The sequence below is a fragment of the Lissotriton helveticus genome, chromosome 5_1 (assembly GCF_964261635.1).
Source record: "Lissotriton helveticus chromosome 5_1, aLisHel1.1, whole genome shotgun sequence".
Taxonomy (NCBI): domain Eukaryota; kingdom Metazoa; phylum Chordata; class Amphibia; order Caudata; family Salamandridae; genus Lissotriton; species Lissotriton helveticus.
Window position 1 is genome coordinate 1,957,523,710 of NC_136065.1, and position 21,262 is coordinate 1,957,544,971.

The window sequence follows — 21,262 nt, forward strand, 5'->3', positions numbered from 1 at the left end:
CTAGCCCCAACAAGGCCAGTTGGCCTAGGGACTGCCACAGGTGGTGGCTTATGTGAGGTTTTGCGCAATTGAATGGTTATTGCACCTCTGAATGTATTCTCTTGCATCATGTGTTATTCCTGCACCTCTGAATGTTTACATCATGTGACTTTTGCGCTACTGTAGTATTCTGGTACCTCTGAATGTATTTGTATTGCATCATGTGCTTTATTCTTAACACCGCTGAATGTGTAGGTTTATGCATTATGTGTTTTTCTTTACTACTCCTCTGAATGTGTTTTATACATCATGGGTAACGTGTTCTTTCTTAGACCCCTAAATGCTGTGTGATACTTAGGTGGTTCTTTTTAGTACAGGTAGTCCTAGTGAGGTCCTGGTCCCCTGCGTGACAATCTCCTAAGGGTTTAGGGTTGCGTAGGTGGTACTTACCTGTCCCCAGTAGTTACTGGATGTGATCTATAACTTACTTTGTGTTACAGTGATTTTATACCCTTTTCTTCTAAGTTTTATCAGTACTATTTCTATTTCTAAAAGTGCTGATTATGACAGTAGCCCATGTGGCCCTGTCCTGTGTAAATAATCCCTTGTGAATATTGCCGTGCCAGTTGGCACAATGTACATGTGTGATTTCTATCTGATATGTTTTAACAATACAAAAGTTATTTTATTATAACCTTGTGTGGAGTCTCTTTTGTGGTGTACCTAATATGTTGTTGCTGTTGTGCGCTGTCGCAAATGCTTTACACATAGCCTCCGAGTTTAGCCTAGACTGCTCGTGCCAAGCTACCTAGAGGGTGAGCAGGGGTTATCTTGGCGTGTGACTTCCTTGCCCTGACTAGAATGGTGGTTTCTGCCTGGCTTTGGCATCAGCCTTAGCCTACCAGAAATAGCCGGTTCTAACAACCTCCTTCAAGGAACGCATTGACAACAACGCACAGCAGCAAAGAGCTCTTCAACATCGTGATGGAACTCTCCAACCCCAGCTCCAACTCATACATCTTGCCATCGCAAGACCTCTACAAATCCCTGGCCACCTTCTTCCACCTCAAGATTGCAGACATCCACGACAGCTTCAACAACCACGCCCCCCCTGACACCTCAGACTCACCAGCTCCCAGCCACACCTACCACCTGCTCTCCTGGACCCACTTCAACACCATCAAAATCGTGAACACCATCCACTCCGGCTCACCATCAGACCCCTGCCCGCACCACTTCAACAAAGCAAGCTCCACCATCGCACCCCACCTCCGCAAGATCATGAACTCCTCCTTAGAGACCAACACCTTCCCGGAGAGCTGGAAGCAAGCAGAGATAAACGCCTTATTCAAGAAACCCAAGGCAGACCCCAAGGACTTCAAGAACTTCCAGCCCATCTCCCTACTCCCATTACCGGGGAAAGTCATAGAGAAGATTGTCAACAGGCAACTGACCCTCTTCCTCGAGGAGAACATCCTGGACCCGTCCCAATCCGAATTATGGAGTGATGTGGAGCAGGGTTGAGTGGCATGGACTGCCATGGAATGGTGTGATAGAGGGAGTAGTGTCGTAGATTCCGCAACAACCACAGCACCGAAACTGCCCTCTTTGCCGCCACCGACATCAGGACCCTGTTGGACAACGGAGAAAGCGCGGCCCTCATCCTCCTGGACCTTTCGGCCGCCTTCGACACAATCTGCCACCACACCCTATGCACACGCCTCCACAACACAGGGATCCACGATAAAGCCCTGGACTGGACCATTTCCTTCCTCACCGGCAGAACCCAGAGTGTCGGCCTCCCTCCACTCCGATCTAAAAACCCCAAGGATCATCCCTCAGCCCGACACACTAACGTCTACATGGCACCTCTCGCTCACATAGCCAGACATAAACATCATCTCATACGCTGACACCTAACTGACCCTCTCCCTCACCAAGGCTCCCACCAACGGCAAAACCAACCTCAAGAAAGGAATGAAGGCAGTTGGCGAATGGATGTACAGCTGCATGAAACTGAACTCTGACAAGACTGAGGTCCTCATCCTTGGCTCCACCCCCTCTGCCTTAGTACGCCTCCTGTTGGCCGGCCACGCTGGGAGCTGCACTGACACCCACTCAACCTGGGGTTCATCCTGGAATCATCGCAGTCAATGACCCAGCAAGTCAACGCCGTTTCCTCCTCCTGCTTCAACACCCTCCGCAAGATCTACAGATGGATCCCCACGGGAACCAGAAGGACAGTCACCCAGGCCCACGTCAGCAGCAGACTGGACTACAGCAACGCCCTCTACGCAAGAACCTCTGCCAAACTCCAGAAACTACTACAATGCCTACAGAACGCCTCATCCAACATCCACATCACACCCCACCCGAGACCTCTGCACTGGCTCCCCATCAACAAGAGGATCACATTCAAGTTCCTCACACACGCTCACAAAGCACTACACCAGACCAGCATACCTCAAACGACACCTTCTACACCCCAAACCGCCAGCTTCACTCCGCTGACCTCCCCTTCACCACCATTCCCCGCATACAAAGAGCGACCACTGGCAGCAGATCTTTTGCACACCTCGCCACCAAGAACTGGAACACCCTCCCCACCCACCTGCGGCAGACCCAGGACCCGCTGACCTTCAGACTTCAAGACCTGGCTGTTTGAGCAGTAGCAGTAACCCCCTCCTCCCCCCACCGTACCTGGAGACCCTCACGGGTGAGTAGTGCACTTAGATGCATAATTGATTGATCATAAGTGACACAAACTAGAATAAGGTATGGCTGAATACTATAGGTGGTCAAGATCAGTTGGTTATGCAATACTGTAGGCTTAGATATTTCCTCTGCTACTTTAAGTGATTCAAGTAGGGACAAACGTTTAGCCTTCAGCTCTTTTCTTGACAGTCTACTCATTGGGCTTGGTTCATTATAAACTCTGGATAACCCAAGTCATACAGAAAGCCCTCACACATACTTCAGCCATTTCATAGAGGAGTGTCATAAAGTGGAGTAGATTGTGGTGTTATGGAGTGATGTGGAGTAGGATTGAGTGGCATGGACTGCCATGGAACGGTGTGTGATAGACTGAGTAGTGTCGAAAAGTGGAAGGGACTGGAGTAGTGCAAGTGTGTCCTGGAGTAGAGCAGAGTGGCAGATAGCGTGCTGCATGGAGTGGCATAGAGCGGAGTACATTGTCAGTGTCGATATAGAGGTGGAGGAGGGATGTAAAGTCGAGTGGCGTAGAGCATTGTGGCAGAGTGGAGTAAAGTGGTTTAGATTGAGTTGGACCCTTGTCCTATTGCTATAGTTATTTTTTCAAACTTTTAGCGTGTTTTTAATCTTGACACTAGGATAGCTTTCATTAAATTCAATTGTGTGTCCTAGTAGTCATTTTTAACTTCTCACTTTTCCTTGCAATACAAATCATCAGCACCACTGTTCGAGATTTCATCTTGGCTGGACTGATCACTTGTTGCAGATTGAGTGCAGTTTGGTTCTGCCTTGAGAGTGTGAACGGCACTTACTCGTATAATCCTGTCCACTCCCAGATGACGATGCTCCGCCAGTGAGGTGGGCTGATGGGGTTCATCTTAATTCAGCGAGGCTGAATACAAATTGCTCTATGGTTCAAGTTATCCTCATCTAATCTTCTCTGTCTCTGGTTTCTTTGACCGATAGTCCCCTCTTTTGTTGTTGGAGTATTGATCGGGGATCCGAGACTATTGGGCCGTTATCTAAATTATCCCTAGGACCCTCTTTTGTAAATATGTGTTTTTGTTTGTGAAGAATTACCATAAAAGTACTCATTTGTGGGCGTTCACAAACTAACGCAAACAACTGTTTGGAATGGCAAAGAATGTCCCGAATCCCCAACCTTTGAGTGGTATAACCGGTTCAGAGATTGCGCACTTGCGGCACAGAGCTCTGTAACCATCAAAAGGTGTATGTATGCCCATCAAAAATCTTTGTGAATTCCTGGCTGGTTGGTATAGGATATTTGGTTGTAAAGTTACATTCACAATAAAATGTACGTTTGTGAATAGGTCCCATACTCCTGTCTGCCAGCCAGATTCTGCACAAAGCTGAGAAAACCACTAGAAAAACAATTAAGAGGGAAGCTTGCTTACAACATCCTTGTAGGGTACATCTTGGGCAAGTTGATTTCATGTATAGTAATGAACAGGAGCACAACAATCAAAACTTTCAAACAAAATTCTCCTTCGGGTAGCTGTGCGCTTTTTTTTACATTTCATTCATCCATCCATCCATCCATCCTTGGGGCCTTCATTCAATGATACACAGCTGAGAAGTAATCCAATGGCTGTGACAATGTCAGATGCTATCAGAGAGATGTCCTCGTTTGGTCGGTACTCAAATAGCATCTGGAAAAAAAACACCAATGCTAAGAAGTTGGTGGAACCACTTTTTATTTTTACAAGCAGGAAGGCAAAGTTTATGCAATGCTGCCAGCGTTGGAGGCTATCCTCGGCCAAAGATCCGCACATTCCTTTGCAACAGGGCCCGTGATTGCAGAACCTGGAGGGGAAGAGAAGGTCAGTCTTGAATTTCCACAATACCAGACTTGACAAGTCATATCAAAAATAAATCAGTGAGACTAGTACATCAAGTCAGAGCCCACAAGCTATGTTTTCAGCATTCGTAGAAAATTAAACACGTGTAGAGCACTACTGGGTTCTTCTAATTAACAAGAGTCATTGCGGTTTGTTATCACGACACTGGGTAAGAGAACATCGGACTACCCAGTGTAGTGGTAAGGAGTGGTTTGTATTTAAATGTAATAATGGCCCGGAAAGGATGGGACTGACATTTAATAATAAACAAATTAATGGCCCGGAAAGGACGGGACAGACATTTTTGAATAATGTGTGGATGTAAAGAACTTCGACCCTTGCCTCGATGCCCTGGGGTACGTGACCTGTCTATCGCTTGGTCCAATGAAACAGTCTTATGGAGACCGGCATCGTTCGTTTATCTGGCATCAGTACAGAGTTGTAACTGTGGGTTTAATGTGGAGATTTAAGAGATGCTAAATTGCAGTAGCAAAGATTAGCACACGATATACCCAGGAGCAGGGAGGAGCATGTGGTAGGTGCATGTTTCTTATTGTGCTGTGAGGCGTATGTACGCGCGAGACGGAATACGATGCAATGGCTGCCTGGTGACCTGTGCTATCACAGGGGACTGTGGTATTTTAGTCTTCAGAGTACTACGATAGAAAATAAAAGAATCTGCACATTTGAATGAATGATGCTCCGCTGATCCATGCAGCATGTTATGTCCTCACTCCTACATGTGGAAGACAAAACCGCTTGAAGCACATTAAAGCCTGATCTGTCACGCTGCGGATTGAGGTCAACGGCACACGCAGCAGCCACCTCACCCAAGAGCAGGGTTATTTCTTTGCCCTTCCACGACAACTCACTGAGGCCACTGCAGAGGCCGAGCAAGTGCTTTTTAGAAGGGATCTGAGAAGATGGGATCATTTCCAAAGCTCGACATAGACCATGGTAAAGAGTTTATCCGCTAGGTAACACTGGTTTAACGTGTATGTGCCTTGTGAGTGATAATTTAAGAAACCAGCTACATGCCAGTATTAGTACCCACTGAAGGAAACAGAATTAGAAGCACGGGCCTCAGTCAGAACAATCCTGGGCTTTAAAGCTTGGTTTCTAAAATATTAACAAAATTGGCTTTTTAGCGTCTTTACAGGACTTATTTATTTATTCAGAGTTTTATATAGCGCGAACAAGATCTTTACAGATATCAGAGCGCTTCACATAAACAGGGGGGGTGACGATAGCATGAGGGTGACGCGACATAATATTGGGTGCAATATAAACTTCAGTAGCATGATCGGATAGCAGTCATGTTCTAATAGAATGTCAGTAAACAATCAGATAAGCGAAAATAAAAGACGATACTGAGTCTTACATACAACTACGATAAAAATCAGGAGAACTTATACTACAAGTATCTAAAAGTTACAGGGAGCAAGGGGAAGGGGCCTCGATATACAGTAGGCTAACATGAATAGTCTAATAATAGATATTTAGTGAGTAGCATAAAAGGATCGACTGACCATCATGTACTTGTGGCAAACAAGAGGAATAAACAAATCTAGATCATGCAAAATATGACATTATTTGACATTAGACAATCATGAAACCAGTAATACCCAAGCGGCACGAAAGTCAATGAGGAACAGACATTAAGGTTCAGGTGAACTTAGCCATGAGGATGGCTTTCACCTCTTTCTTAAAGAAGGCCGTGGAGGAGATAAGCCTGGTTTCGGGAGGGAGTGAAACCCAAAACATAGTACCCCTATAATGAAAGGCGTTCTCACTATACAGGGACTAGTTTGGACTGCACACTTACCTAGTGAAATGTTTAACTCCCAACAGTGCAGCTGTCCCATACTAATGCAAGGTATGCACGCCATTTCATTACAAATCCCTCAACTAGAACATGGGACAATATATAGGAAAGCTTTTGATTATAAACAAAATTAAATTCACCACTAAACAGGGTGCTTTTGGTCTACTTTATAAAGTCCATGGTTCTACAAACCACTTTCAGATCCCAGAAGATCACCCCAGGGTGTACTACTCTGCTCATACATAAACAGGCAGCATACCTTTCATTTCTCCTTTGTTATTTACTATCACCCCTGCATTGTCTTCAAAATATAGGAATATGCCATCTTTCCTCCGATAGGATTTCCGCTGCCGTATCACCACCGCCGGATGCACTGAGAAAGGAAACAATGTGAATTGTAAATATTATGCATCGAGGACAATGGAGGTATTAGCTAACAATACTGACTAGGGTACTCACCTCCAATTACAGCTATTCACTAAAACTGCACGAAAGAAACCCCCTCTCAATAGTTGTTAATCTAAGATTGCTAAAAAGAGTTCCTCCGATAAGTAAAATCAATAAATAAAAATTTCAAACCCACAACACTAATATGAAGTACCTGCAAAGCTTTTGATGCGAATGCAAATGGGATGCGAAAAATATAAATACAAATATCAACACAAAATCTATAATCTCTAGTATTGAGAATATGCTAACTTTTGGTAAGCGACCCCATGCACAGAAGGTCATGAATACTTCGGTCTGATCGCAGACCAGCTAGTTTTCATATACATTTAAGTTTTTAACCCCCACGGACTCCCTAGCCTAGACTGAGCAGGGTGTTTTTTCTGCCGCTCAGACCAATCCTTGTGCTGCAGGATTGGCTGGGAGTCTGTTCCAGGGGCTTCTGGGACCCAGGAAACAGCCAGCAGGAGCAATCAAACACTGGAGGTAGCGTCAAGTACGCATTTAAAATTATTAATGCCCCCGCAGTCCCCCACCCTTTGTTACTGGGGGTCGCTACAGAGAGACAGCACATTGATAGTTCATAACAGACTTAGCCTTGTGGTACAAAAATAGAGCATTTTTACATATGATGGTAACTCTTTATTTTCTGAAACCACCATGCATGTTAATGTTTGTCGTTTGAATTGTTAATTGTGGCGGTCTTAATTAAGTTGCATTAAATTACAGACCTTTGAAGAGAGAAAATATACATATATATCACAAAAATAAACCGAGCCTCCACATCAGCTTTTTTTGTTAAGCGCTTGTTAAACAAGGAGAGTATTTCTTCCATGGCATTGGCATCAATGCAGCTACCTCTCAGTCAGAATGATACTGGAGGGCTAAAGGCCCTGTAAGGCATTTGTTGGGCACAGCGGGCGCTGAAATTAAGAGGCCTCTCATATACTGCTGGTGGCCACTCTGCACACAGTGCAGCAGGAACTACTGACACGTCCGGATGACTTTTGATTGTAGCCACATTCAACATAAAACCCAAATCCCACATAACAGCAGCGGTTGGGTCCGCCTGGATTCCCCATCTTTCCAAAGACTATAAACAGGTACACCTAAATCCAATCAACTGCTCCCACGAATATCCAGCATGTAACGCTACAATTTCAAGCACTCAGTCCATGTGTCTTATTTTAAAATTATGAACGAGTCCATTAAACACCCACAAAGATATCCTTAGTCTCTTTACTGCAATATAACCAGGGCCACAGGATTTAAGCTGCAGGGTTGACTAAATTATGCAACATCGTTTACAGGATTAGTTTTTTTTTTTACAACTATTAATACTGCCTGGGTAAATATTTCACTTCATTAGTACCAGTTTAACAACTAAATACAGAAATATTAACAACTAAATACAGAAATAAGTAACTGAAAGATGACAAGTTAACATTTGCAAAGGGCCTTCCACTGTGTGCCAACATGTCACCATGTTTTTAGTAACTTTTGATCCATTTGAGCTACAATTTTGTTTAAGCCTGCCAATTATGCAGCAGATAGGTCATGTGACTAATGCAGCAAATCTATAATTATGCAGAAAGAGCTGTGACAGCAATTCCAGCGGCACTGAATATAAACGACAAGCTGATTAGCCACTAAATTTCAGGGCAAATAATGTAGCAAATAAAAATGAATAAATTCATCAAGCGCCTAGACACCCATGGGTATACGCGCGCTATACAAATTTAATATAACATAAAGCAGTTTTCTTTTAGTACTATTTGATTGACACACCAAGCAGTCCGAGATTTCAGCTGGTTGTGTGCTTCCCCTCCCCAATTTCAGAAAATTTAAGAGATAATGTAATATTGTTTGGCATCACTAATTAGTTAGGAGTATTAAGTGTGAAGGCGCCCCAAATATAATTAAGATACTACTGCTTATTCAGAACGTTGTAATACATAAAAATTATCCATTGACTGTTCCAAGTAAATGGATTCATCATCATCATCATCATCATCATCTTTTTTATTCGGCCTTTCAATAACACCATAAAAGTACAATATTAAAAATATACAAACATTTCTTTAAGGGGAACATCCACTATAATACATCTCACTTAGTTCATCAGTCATATATAAAAGCAATGTTTTCTCTCTGCCCTTTAAATCAAAGTGTTATGGTATCATTTCTCCCGTTCCAGTGGTAGCCCTTAATCTAACTGAGGTTCTTAAAAAATTTGTCACAAAATAGTCAGGGGATCTCTGGACACTTTTAAAAATACAAGGGCATCCTTCACAAGTCTGAGGTTGGCCTTTTTAAATAGATCTACTAAAAAGCGACGCCTGGGCATTTGATAAAATGGGCATAATACAAAATGAATGGTATCCTGCGGAGATCGATGATCGCAGCTGCAGGGACCCTTTGACTCAACTAAATTAGTGAAACCCGCAGGCTCAGCTAATAAATGATGGAAGAGGTTGAGTCTAAAGCGTGTTAATAAAAACCTATCCTGGGGATTATATACAAGGGCATGGTATGGCTCCAACCCGCTGCAGGACCTTACTACAGTGTGTGCCTGAACTGACTGCTTATTTCTCACTTCCACTTCCCTTGCTGTAGCTTTATGTTTAAGGAACATCTCATTTACTCTGGCTTGATCCTGTTTAGTAATACGAAGTGGGTTTAAAAATAGATTTGCACAACCAATACTCTCAAGGCCCACCTTCACATATTTCAGCCAGGGAATAGACATTCCTTTCTCCCTACCCATACAGTCTGTAATTATCTACGGAGTCAAATTGGCTTCCTGATTGACCCATATCTTTACCAGGCAACAAAGGGCCTGTTCCTCACCCTATCCTCCAGATGCTTACAGCCTAGTTCCTCGTGTACAATGTGTGATGATACGCATTGGGGGACTTTAAGGAGCCTCCTCAGGTATTTATTTTCCTCTATCTGTAATTTAGTTATATCCGCCATCCCCATCAGTTCTGCCCCATATGCAACTTTGGCGAAAGTGCTCGAGTTATACATAGTCAGCATTTGCTCTGGGCACCATCGTCCCAATCTGCGGCCGAAATTCATTACAGCTCCTGAGCTAGATGCAAACTTATTACAGTGTTCCTCGTTCAACGGTTTAAAACTCAGATTCCTATCAGATAAAATGCCCAAATATAAAAAGGTATGTACCTTTGCCAAGCTTGTTGAGCCTATTCTATAGTTAAAAAAAATTCCTAGAGTGTTTTGGACCCACCTCCATAACATATGATTTAGTCAGATTAGCAGATAAATCTAGACTATTCATAAACTCTACAAACCCATCTATCAGACGCTGCAGTCCCAATGGTGTGCGAGCCAACAGGACCGCGCCATCCGCGTAGAGCAGGACGGGGACTAATCTGCTTCAAATTCTTGGTGAGTCCACTTTTAAATTAGTTTTAAAACTTTCTAAGACCATTAATATAAACGGAGAACAGGAAGGGTGCCAATATGCATCCTTGCCTGACCCCACTCGTGCATTTAAAAGACTCAGTTTGACCTCCCTCCAAGTTATACCTCACTTTTGCAGTTGTGTTTTGGTGAAGGGCTTTCAGGATATTAATGAGACCAGCATCGACCCCTAGACCAGACATTACGGCCCACAGTCTTACCCTATTCACACAATCGAATGCTGCTGCCAGGTCCATGAAAGCTAGATATACTTTTTCATTACTAGCTACTGTATACTACGTGACCAATAAATATAAATTTAAACACTGGTCTGTCGTGGATCTACCAGCCCGGAAACCATACTGAACATCTGTAAGGATACGGTTTTCCTCTTCCCAGCTCATGACACGGTTCAGGATAGCCCTACCCATTACTTTAGCGGTTACATCTATCAAAAAGATGGGCCTATAACATTGGGGGCTATCCCTACTAGCCTTCTTAAATATTGGTACAATTGTGGCCGTCTACCATGAGCGGGGTAGGCCCGAAACTGTGGCCGCATTTATAACTCTAGTTAATACCGGACCCCATAGTTCTACATTACTTAGAAAGAGGTCCAGCGGAATCCCATCTGGACCTGGGGCTTTATTTCGAGTGAGGCCCTTGATACCCCCCTCAATCTCCTTTAATGTGAATACTGTCGCCACTGAGCCAACTGATTGTTGGAATCAACAAAACACTTCATAGGACTTTCAACCTGCAGATTGAGGTAAACAAATCACACAACCCCCATCTCGCCCAAAAACAGTATTTGTAGGTATTGCCTAGGCAGCGCTTGCGGGCTCTTCAAGACATGCTGTATTCAGGATATGGGTATGAAGCTCTGCCCATTTCTTTATTGGCCCGTCACTGTCCTTTATAAATGGTGGCTTTTCATTGGTCAATAGGGTTGGTAGTCCCTCCTTAGTACCGCCTTTTCTCTTCTTGTAACCTCCCATGAGTTCACTCCCAGTTACAGGTGTTGCTACTCAGTACCTTTTAACTATAGCCTTGAGGTAATATTTTCTTACATGCATTTCTCCTGCCTGCGACAGGTTCTCCAGCAGCCCTTTTTAGGTCTCGCCTGTCAATGCGCATGCGCATTGAGCAGAGCGAGACTATAGGGCTTTAAACAAAGTTTACCTAACTGCGGCGATTTGGTGCTGTGCCCGTGGCTTTTAGGTCAATGCGCTTGTGCATTGACCTAAAATGCGCGTGCACATCACCAAATCGCCGTCTGTTCCCTCAGCCGCATTCCTCCCACACCTTTTGAAGTGAAGTTTAGCTTCACTTCAAAGGCCCCGGCTGCTTCACACCCACATGCCGCTCTCCCGCTCCGCCCCCTCCCCGCCGTGTCGCATTTCTCCTCCCCCCCTCCCCACAGCAATGCCCTCCGCCGTCTCTCGTGTTTCTTTTGACTCGTTTTCGTTAGGGTTGGTGCTGTCTTTTCCTGCTGCTTCACACCACCTTTTGCAACAATACTTGTGTCTTGATTTGGGATTTTATCTTTTTACACCGAGTTGCAATAGGTTCGTGGTGAATTCACATGTTATATTGTTCAGCAAAGTGGATTATTATTATTCCAATCTGTAAAGTTGCAAAACAACCCCCAGTAAGAAACGTGAAACTGTAACTCGGGTCAAGAACTGCATCTCCGTCATTACCGCATGCGTTCATGCTTCACCGTGTCACTGATTAAGGTAAATCAGCAGTTAGCTGTATCTTTGAATTTGGAGCAAAATGTCATTGGCAAACCTCTATTTTTTTTATTAGACTGCATCATCTAAAGAGCTCCTATGCAGAGCGAATAATCAGGTTATGCCGCCTCTCCCGATACTAATTTACTGGAAGTTTCTACTAGACAGCTTTGACTATCTATCCCAGCTGATACAATGTCAATCAGAAAAGTGAGCGAGTCACGGATTTTAATCATAACTATTTTTATAACCCTTTTAACAAGACACGGTTTTATGGGCAACTCAACATTTCATATAAAAAATAGGAGATTAAATTCCTGCTGCTTCACACCCTCATCGTCTACACACACACCTACAAGCATTCCTCCAAGTTGTCTCTCTCTCTTCAATCATGTGTGTTGTATCCTGCACGAGCGCCGCGTCAGCTGTGACCCCGCTCTGTGCATGTGGACGCTGTGAATGTCCCTGCGTGTGCGCTCCACTCGTGTCTTTCTATGCAGGCTGCCTTCTGCTGTGTGCATGCGTCTGCTGTACTCGCAGACTGTATGGGTGCCTATTTGGGACTATGCCTGCAGGCGTGCGCCATGTTTTGTATACTCTAAGTGTGTGTTCTCTAAAGGAATGCATTTACTGTTGTAGGCACAGTTTGTGTGTACATTCACTTCGTCATCTGCTATGTAGGTATACCTTATGCACGCTGTGTGCGTGAGCCTTCTGCGATTGCCGTACGTGCAGCCTCCTGTGTGTGTTTGCGCCGTCTGCTCTGTCCCTCACCCTCAACCCCTCACTCACCCTCAACCCCTCCCCCTCACTCACACTCACCCTCAACCCCTCCCCCTCACTCACACTCACCCTCAACCCCTCCCCCTCACTCACACTCAACCCCTCCCCCTCACTCACACTCACCCTCAACCCCTCCCCCTCACTCACACTCACCCTCAACCCCTCCCCCTCACTCACACTCACCCTCAACCCCTCCCCCTCACTCACACTCACCCTCAACCCCTCCCCCTCACTCACACTCAACCCCTCACCCACCCTCAACCCCTCACCCACCCTCAACCCCTCACCCACCCTCAACCCCTCACCCACCCTCAACCCCTCACCCACCCTCAACCCCTCACCCACCCTCAACCCCTCACCCACCCTCAACCCCTCACCCACCCTCAACCCCTCACCCACCCTCAACCCCTCACTCACCCTCAACCCCTCACTCACCCTCAACCCCTCACTCACCCTCAACCCCTCACTCACCCTCAACCCCTCACTCACCCTCAACCCCTCACTCACCCTCAACCCCTCACTCACCCTCAACCCCTCACTCACCCTCAACCCCTCACTCACCCTCAACCCCTCACTCACCCTCAACCCCTCACTCACCCTCAACCCCTCACTCACCCTCAACCCCTCACTCACCCTCAACCCCTCACACCCTCAACCCCTCACTCACCCTCAACCCCTCACACCCTCACTCACCCTCAACCCCTCACTCACCCTCAACCCCTCACTCACCCTCAACCCCTCACTCACCCTCAACCCCTCACTCACCCTCAACCCCTCACTCACCCTCAACCCCTCACTCACCCTCAACCCCTCACTCACCCTCAACCCCTCACTCACCCTCAACCCCTCACTCACCCTCAACCCCAACCTCACTCACCCACCCTCACCCACTCGCCTGTATGCATTTTTTTGTTAATTTATTTTGGTTTACAATAGCACCACCTGTGGTTTAACTTTAAGCATCTTAAGCGAGAGTGCCGTGCTCGTTGCAAAAGTAAAGTGTTAGGAATGTAATTTTGCATGTTTTCCATTTCCTTACTTTTGAAGCAATCTCGGCAGCCGCGTTTTAGCTTAAGATGCTTAAAGCTAAAGCAAGGGTGTTGCAATGCATTTGGAATGCATTAGCTCTCACATTTCTGAAGCCTTGAGCTATTTGCACTGCATTCCTATTAGCAACGCCAATAGCTCAAACTTTCAGGATTGCGCGACCGATTGCATTGCTTATGTTTTTGTTAACAAATCACTATGTTACTGAAGAGAAACCAGGCAAGTGTTTTAACAAAAGGGGTACGAGCAAGGTCTTACAATTTTGATACACACTACTGTGTTCTCACCCTTTTTTCTGAGTTCTGGTTTTCCTTTCTTCACTGTGGCCATCACCATGTCACCAACACCCGCAGCTGGCAATCTGTTCAGGCGACCCTTTATTCCTTTAACAGAGATGATGTACAGATTCTTGGCCCCTGGAAAAGATCATGTGTCAGACAAGCAACATTAAAAACTCTAAACTCCATCGACCATAACAATTACACAGCACATCAGTAGACAGATTATGTGTACAATCTATAAAGAAGCAAATTTATGGGCACATCCAAAAGAACTTTATCCAAATGTAGAAAACGTATCCCGTCACTGATTGAGGTCAACAGCACATGTAGCTACCACCTCACCCAAAAGCAACGTGGTTTCTTTGCCCTTCCACGACAACTCACTGGAGCCACAGGAGAGACTGAGCAAGTGCTTTTTAGAAGGGGTTTTGATCATCATCAACAAATGCAAGTTCATTTAAAACCACACAATGCAAAATCCAAACGCATACCAATTTGAACAAGAATGAAGCTACTGCACATTCGTAAAGCTTCTGGCTGCTATCGACACTTCAGACTTCATCTCACTCTTCTCAATCTACAGAGCTATCCTACTGACAACCCCAAACTTCTTCTCTGGACCAACTCTCGCCCCAAACCCCTATTAACTATCCAAAACATTAAAATGGCAATAGCAGTTAATATTCCTGAAAGTAAGACACTGATACAGCAAATAAGCTAGCATGCTGCACTGTAGATTCAAGACCTAAAGCTAAGATTCACAAAGACTATTATGGACCAGGACTGCCTCAATACAATATATTTTCTTAAATGCCACTGCAGGAGCCATACAATACTATTTTACAAAGGGCCGGCTCCACAATGATGCTGAATACCTTTGTAGGCACCCCCTTTCATAATCACACCTGGAAAAGATAATGTGCTAGACAAGCAACATTATAAACTGTTGAGTATTTCTAAAGTTGTAAACACGGATGCAACTGTTTTTGCACAATAGCACCCATTGTACCGAGCTAAAACTGCTCTTGTTGATACGAGCATTGCAGATTAAAAAAAGGGGCATAAATATGTAGGAGTAACTCATTACACGTACCAAATGAGCACAAAAACAAAGTTGTTCCTCTGTAGAGTGAATGAATAAATTTGTGTGGTTACTCAAAACCATTACATTAAAACCGAAGTACAAAACTACAAAAGTTAAAAAAAAGAATCAGAGAAATCATCTTCTTTAAAACAAGTCTGCATGCTCAAAATCTAGGTGCTTGTGAGCAGAGAGGGTTAGAGTCTGTTTTCTTGCGGAACATGCATCGGTTAAGGCTCTGGGCATTTCAGCTCGTGATGGCCATCAACTTGGAACGAGTCTGTTGAATGAATTTGCCAAAAGTAGCCATCTGTTTAACTGTGTTCAGTGTGTACAGTTGATAGACCGCCTCCTTCGTGGTTCGCGTCCCCAGTTGTAGGATGATGGGCCTGAGGTAGAGGAGACGGGCTGTGCGCAGGGCCGGGCAGCAAAATAGGAGGTGGGCCAGGGACTCCTGTTTGTAGTTACAGAGCCTGCATTCCTTATTCCCTGAGCCTGTTCGTTCAGTGGGGTATAATTCTTTGAGGGGCAGGGGGTGTAATCTGTAGGCTAGAATTTTATATAAAGCTGGGCGGCCCACTGCCTGCGTAAGGTGTTGTTTAGCGTTATTCGCCGTGTGCAGCAGGCTTTGGGTCTCATGGAATCCTCTTTTTACCAGGGACTCCAAGTCCAATGCACGAGAGTAGAGGCGGACTTGTTTTTTAATTGCGTTTTTAATAGCAGAATAGTGGACTAGCTCAGAGCCCCAGTCCTCTGTAGTGTGCGCACCAAACAATATTCCGCACAGAATAAACTCTCACATTCTCTTTTGGAATTAGACACTGCGTCTTAACGGCGCTTAAACAGTTGCTTTCACCGGGACTTACCTGTGTTATCTGCACAGTTGATCACGGCTCCCACAGGGAGCCCAAGTGAGATGCGAAACTTCGCACCCGACGAACCACCACGTCCTGAAGAAAAGAAATAAGAATACAAATTTTAAAAAAATAGGCCACAGCAGTAATTTTATACTGAAAATATCACTCCGATCTCCATGCAAGTTTTACAGCACAACTGACTTCAGGCACTTTCACTGAATTTACAATAAAACATCGAGGAAGTCACACTCACTCATGCAAGGCTGTCACGCAACGGATTGAGGTAAACTGCACACAGCAGCCACCTCACCCAAACGCAGCGTGGTTCCTTTGCCCTTCAACGACAACTCGCTGAGCCACAAGAGTCCCAGCAAGTGCTTTTTAGAAGGGGGCATTCAAAGTACCAGTTGTGTGCGTGTCGGGCTATCAACACGTCCCTTTCTATTGGAGTCAATATCTAGCACAAGTTAATGTGAGGGATTAAGCACACAGATCAGATTTAACATCGCTTCCGTGAAAGAAACGGAAAATGAGGTAGACATGATGTGGTGCAACAACTGATCGAACTTCACAAAACAATAAGTACTGCTGCACGGTTTGCACTTTATCACAGATGCAACGTGTTTAAGTTTCCATGGGCAAAGCATTTTAAACATTTCTGGTGCTGACAACCAGTGTTATGGGAGAATAAAGCATGTATGGTCGAGTGACTTAGTACCAGGGCAAGTTCAGTGTGGCAGACGTTGCTACATTATCTTTCTAATGGTGGTGTCTAAGTTAAAGAATAACGTTGGCTTGCAATTCAACTAACCTGTCCGACATAACCATATAACAATTTCTAAAACACAGAAAACACAGCCTCTCTGGAAAAGGTCTCAACGCCCCATGAATGGTCATAGAAGTATAAGGGATCTAGGTAGTAAATGCAAAATTACTCATTGCTCGCACAAAACATTGAGACTTACTTATCACTTCCCCTCAAAGTCTAACCTGCCATTAGGACCGTGACATTCCCCAAAACATGTCCAGTAGGTTTAGCCCTAACCAATCAAGTAATTCATTAAAGTTCAGTCATAACCCAGTTCTTAACAAGTTAACAGAGTAAAGTACTTTGCTAGCTGTCCCCTAGTAGCTCATCAAAACGGCACAATCAGTAGCTAGTCCTGACATTTCTAATAATAACACAGACATGCAACACGTTTCGGTCAATTCCAGAGTCATTCGACTGCCGCTACACAAGCGCTTGCATTAAAGCAGGTATACTTCCAATACGGTCTCCCGATAACAAACGTACAGACTCATATTCAGCTATCTCCATCCACGCTGTACCCCAAAACTGAACGGCCCCAATATTGTGTTAAAACCACCTCAAACACACGCAGATTTTTAAAAATCAAACTTAACCCGTTCCCCCCTCCGTAATTCCCGGATCCCCATGGGTTAAACATGGCTGCACGGAGCCCAGCACAAGAGCTTACATCGGTTAGCTGCTTTTCATCTCTGGCTGCAGCGTTCCGTAAACATATGGGCTCCTGGGGATGGTAGATGCCCTTCCCTAGCAGCGCACGCCATTACTTGCGACATTCGTGTCCCTCCCGCAGGAGATGGCAGTAGATAGCACAGCGCAGAATAAAGTTTCCCTTACCTCTCTTAGACATTTTGGTTCCCGGAAAGAGAAACCGAAGCGCAAAGGACGCTGGGATATAGAAGCGGTCGTGTTGCAGCCCGCGGCGGGCGCATGTTTGATGACGTCAGTGGTTGGAAGGCACTTCGTAATGACTCTGCCAAATCGCCAATCTTCCGGACGGAGGAGTGTTTATCACGGTGACGAACGATTGAAATGGCTATTTTTCCATTATATAGCGCGAAATAGACCCGAAGCTATTAGAGCGCATTTCATGGGCACCAGTTGCATTATAGAGGGACACATTCATTTTTTTGCACAGGGAGATTAAGGGATTTGACCTGAATCACAGGATGTTTGATCCTCTCGCCAGACTGGTTCCTCAGTTTCAAAGTAACATCGGTCACTGTAGAGAAGACAAGATGCAGGTAAGTAGTAGATCCTTTATTAAATGTAATACACCTGACACCAAGGTACGTCTGACCGCTAGACTCAGAGGCTACAACTCACCCAACTGTCAGCCTGCCGGTGATCAGGTAGAACACCCTGACGTCATAGTGCACCGGCAGGCAGCGCGTGCAAGGAACATGCTGCGCGTGTAAAGGGAGCAAAGCAATAGTTAAATAAACACTACACATCTCCCTTCCTAACCAGCAAGGGACCCAAAGGTAACAAGAGTGATTGCAGATGGGAAGAGCATAACCCGCAGCTAATCACACACGTAATCTTGTAATTTAGCTGGAGGCTTAACTACTCTTCCAAATCGGCTTACACTGGGTTCCTCCACACAATTGTCGTCCTGAGACGCAACATCTTCATAAATTGAATCTTCGGAATCTGAACTAATATCACTGTTGGTCAGACACCTGTACTTTTCTAATGCTACCTTGCTCTGACCACTACTGCCGTCTTCCAACCGTGACGTACCTGAGTTGTCCTCAACCTCAGAGAACACCTCGTATGTACCCAAAGATACAACGTTGGTACCCTCTGGTCGGGACCCCTCAGCTCCACAACGGTCCAGAATCCAATCGTGGTCCTGAGAACAGGAAGCTTCATTGTCTTCCATAACAGAATCGTAAACACACTCCCCACCTCCCTCCTTGCATAAGGACAAAGCAGAAAAATGCCATGACTTCCCATCGCTTAAGAGGGCTGAATTACAAAACACTTTTTTTACTTCCATAGGTTGAGAGTATTGTCTTTTTCCTTTCCTGGTGATCCTTGCACTTTTCACCCTCACATAGTCGCCTTCTTTAATGCTGATTCTCTTACTAGCATGTTTACTGTCAAAGTACTTCTTGCAAATTGCTTGTGATTTTTTTACATTTTCCTGTATTATTTCCGGAGACCACGTGACTCTTTCTGTTTTGGCCCAACTTATGTTATCCTTTGTGATTGGTGTTCTTCCTCTCAAAAGTACAAAAGGACTGGCACCAGTTGAAACACACGGTGTAACTCGGAATGACCAAAGATTCTTTACTATTTGCTTCCTCCATGACATGTTATTCTGGTTTGCCAGTTGGATTATTCCTTTAACCACTCGATTAAACCTCTCTACAGCACCATTACCAGCCGGATGGTACACAGATGTAGTTTTGTGCTCAATACCATGTTTCTTCAGAAACTCCTTGAATTCTTTAGAAATTAACTGTGGGCCGTTGTCCGAAACGATGCATTTTGGCAGTCCCTCTCTCAGGAAAAGTTTGCGCAAAAACCCTACAACACTTTTTGCATCAGCTTCCTGCACCACTTCTACCTCTGGCCACTTTGAGAAATGGTCTACCAGAACAATCAAGTACAACAGTTCATCTCTTTCTCTAATCGGACCACACAAATCAATACCCAGTCTGACCCATGGCATGTAGGGACATGATAGTGGTTGAAGAGGTGGTCTCAAAGTTTGTTTTGTCTTATCTGAATTTTCGCAGGCCGTACAATCTCTTACCCTTCTTTCAATATCCAAGTCATACCCTGGCCACCAGTAAGAATTTCTGACTCTACTCTTGGTCTTACCAATTCCAAGGTGTCCTTCATGACAAATGTCTAAGAGTTTCGGACGTAAATCCCTGGGCGGAATCATCTTTCCACTCCTTAAAACCAGTTCACCTTCCACTGACAGTTCATTTCTGAGTTCCCAAAAAGGACGTAATTGAGCTGGTATTTTCCTCTTGTCCGGCCAGCCCGCCCTTATGTATTTCTTTACTTCAAGTAAAGTCTCATCCTTTTCCATCATTCCTGCCCATTCCCCAACCGAAATACACTGCACCTCCTCCAGAATGTTTGCAATACAGAAATTGTCTATACCAGAAACCTGTTCTTCATCATACGGTAGGGGCAAACGGCTTAGACAGTCTGCCACCTTGTTTCTCACACCAGGAAGGTATTCCACTTCATAGTTATATTCTAACAATTTCATGGAAATCCTAGATAATCTAGGGGAAGCAACCAGGAGTCCCTTCGTGGACAACACCTTTATCAAAGGTTTGTGATCGCTCCTAATGGTGATGTTATACCCCCAAATGTATTGTCTGAAATGGTTAAGTGCCCACGCACACGCTAGTGCCTCTCTCTCAATCACGGAATACCTCACCTCCGTGGGAGTGATTGACCGAGAGGCAAAAGCAACAGTAACCTCTTTACCCTCTCCATTGACCTGCGAAAGAACTGCACCCAACCCCTTGTTGCTAGCGTCTGTGGTAACTATGCTCTTCAGGGAAGGGTTAAATCCTTGAAGGGGTGGAGCACCACAAATGTCTTCCTTTATCTTCCTAAACGCCTCATCACAAGCTGCATTCCATACAAATTTATTATTTTGCTTAATGAGTTCCCTTAAATGTAAGGTTTTAGAAGAAAAGTTTCTCACAAACTTAGCATAGAATTCAGATAACCCTAAGAATGCTCTCACCTCATCTTTATTCTGGGGCGAAGGCGCATCCCTAATTGCTGCCAGCAGTTCTTCTTTTGGTCTTATACCATTTCCATCAATTTCATGCCCTAGATAGGTGACCTTATTGGCAGCAAGTTTGCATTTACGTAGATCTGCCGTGAGCCCATGATGTTCCAGCAACCCTAGGACCCTGTTCAATTTAGCATCATGGTCACCTCTGCTTTTGCCTGTTATCATGATGTCGTCCTGGAAAATCAATAAATCTTTTTCACCTTTAAAGAGCTCACTCATTAATCTCTGGAACATGGCCGCAGCAGAAGCCAGCCCAAAAGGTACTCTCTTGAATCTATAACACCCCATAGGGGTCACAAATGTAGTGAGACTTCTGCTATCGGGATGCAATGCCACCTGGTGGTAAGCAGAGCTTAGGTCAATTGTTGAAAACCATTTAGCACCATTTGTAAGGGACAGCATCTCACTAATCTTAGGCAAGGGAAATTGATCTACCAAAATGTTTTTATTCAAATCGCGAAGATCAATGCAAAGACGAAGCTTGCCATTTGCCTTCCTCGCGACCACCAATGGCGAAACCCACTCTGCAGATTCCACCGGTTCAATAATTCCCTCCCTCTGCAACTTTTTTAGTTCATTCTCCACTTCACCAATGATAGATGGGGGCTCGTGCTCCAAGGGGCAAATGTTCGAGTTATATTGC

The 21,262-nt window shown here is 44.8% G+C and overlaps 1 protein-coding gene and 1 long non-coding RNA gene across 2 annotated transcripts in view; one reads left to right on the top strand and one right to left on the bottom strand.

The window, feature by feature from the left end:
* Nucleotides 1–4,389: 4,389 nt before the first annotated feature.
* Nucleotides 4,390–19,907, bottom strand: RPL23 (ribosomal protein L23). The gene is made up of 5 exons (XM_078645623.1): nucleotides 17,679–19,907; nucleotides 16,043–16,126; nucleotides 14,102–14,230; nucleotides 6,635–6,748; nucleotides 4,390–4,515 (listed from the first exon to the last, which is right to left on the bottom strand). The coding sequence occupies exons 1-5, from the start codon at nucleotides 17,689–17,691 to the stop codon at nucleotides 4,433–4,435; spliced, it is 423 nt and encodes a 140-aa protein (XP_078501749.1). The 5' UTR covers nucleotides 17,692–19,907; the 3' UTR covers nucleotides 4,390–4,432.
* LOC144756095 (uncharacterized) overlaps nucleotides 17,954–21,262 on the top strand; it is a 205,475-nt gene continuing 202,166 nt past the window's right edge. The window contains exon 1 of the long non-coding RNA XR_013595074.1: nucleotides 17,954–18,085. This is a non-coding gene — a long non-coding RNA (uncharacterized LOC144756095). The remainder of the gene's footprint in view (nucleotides 18,086–21,262) is intronic.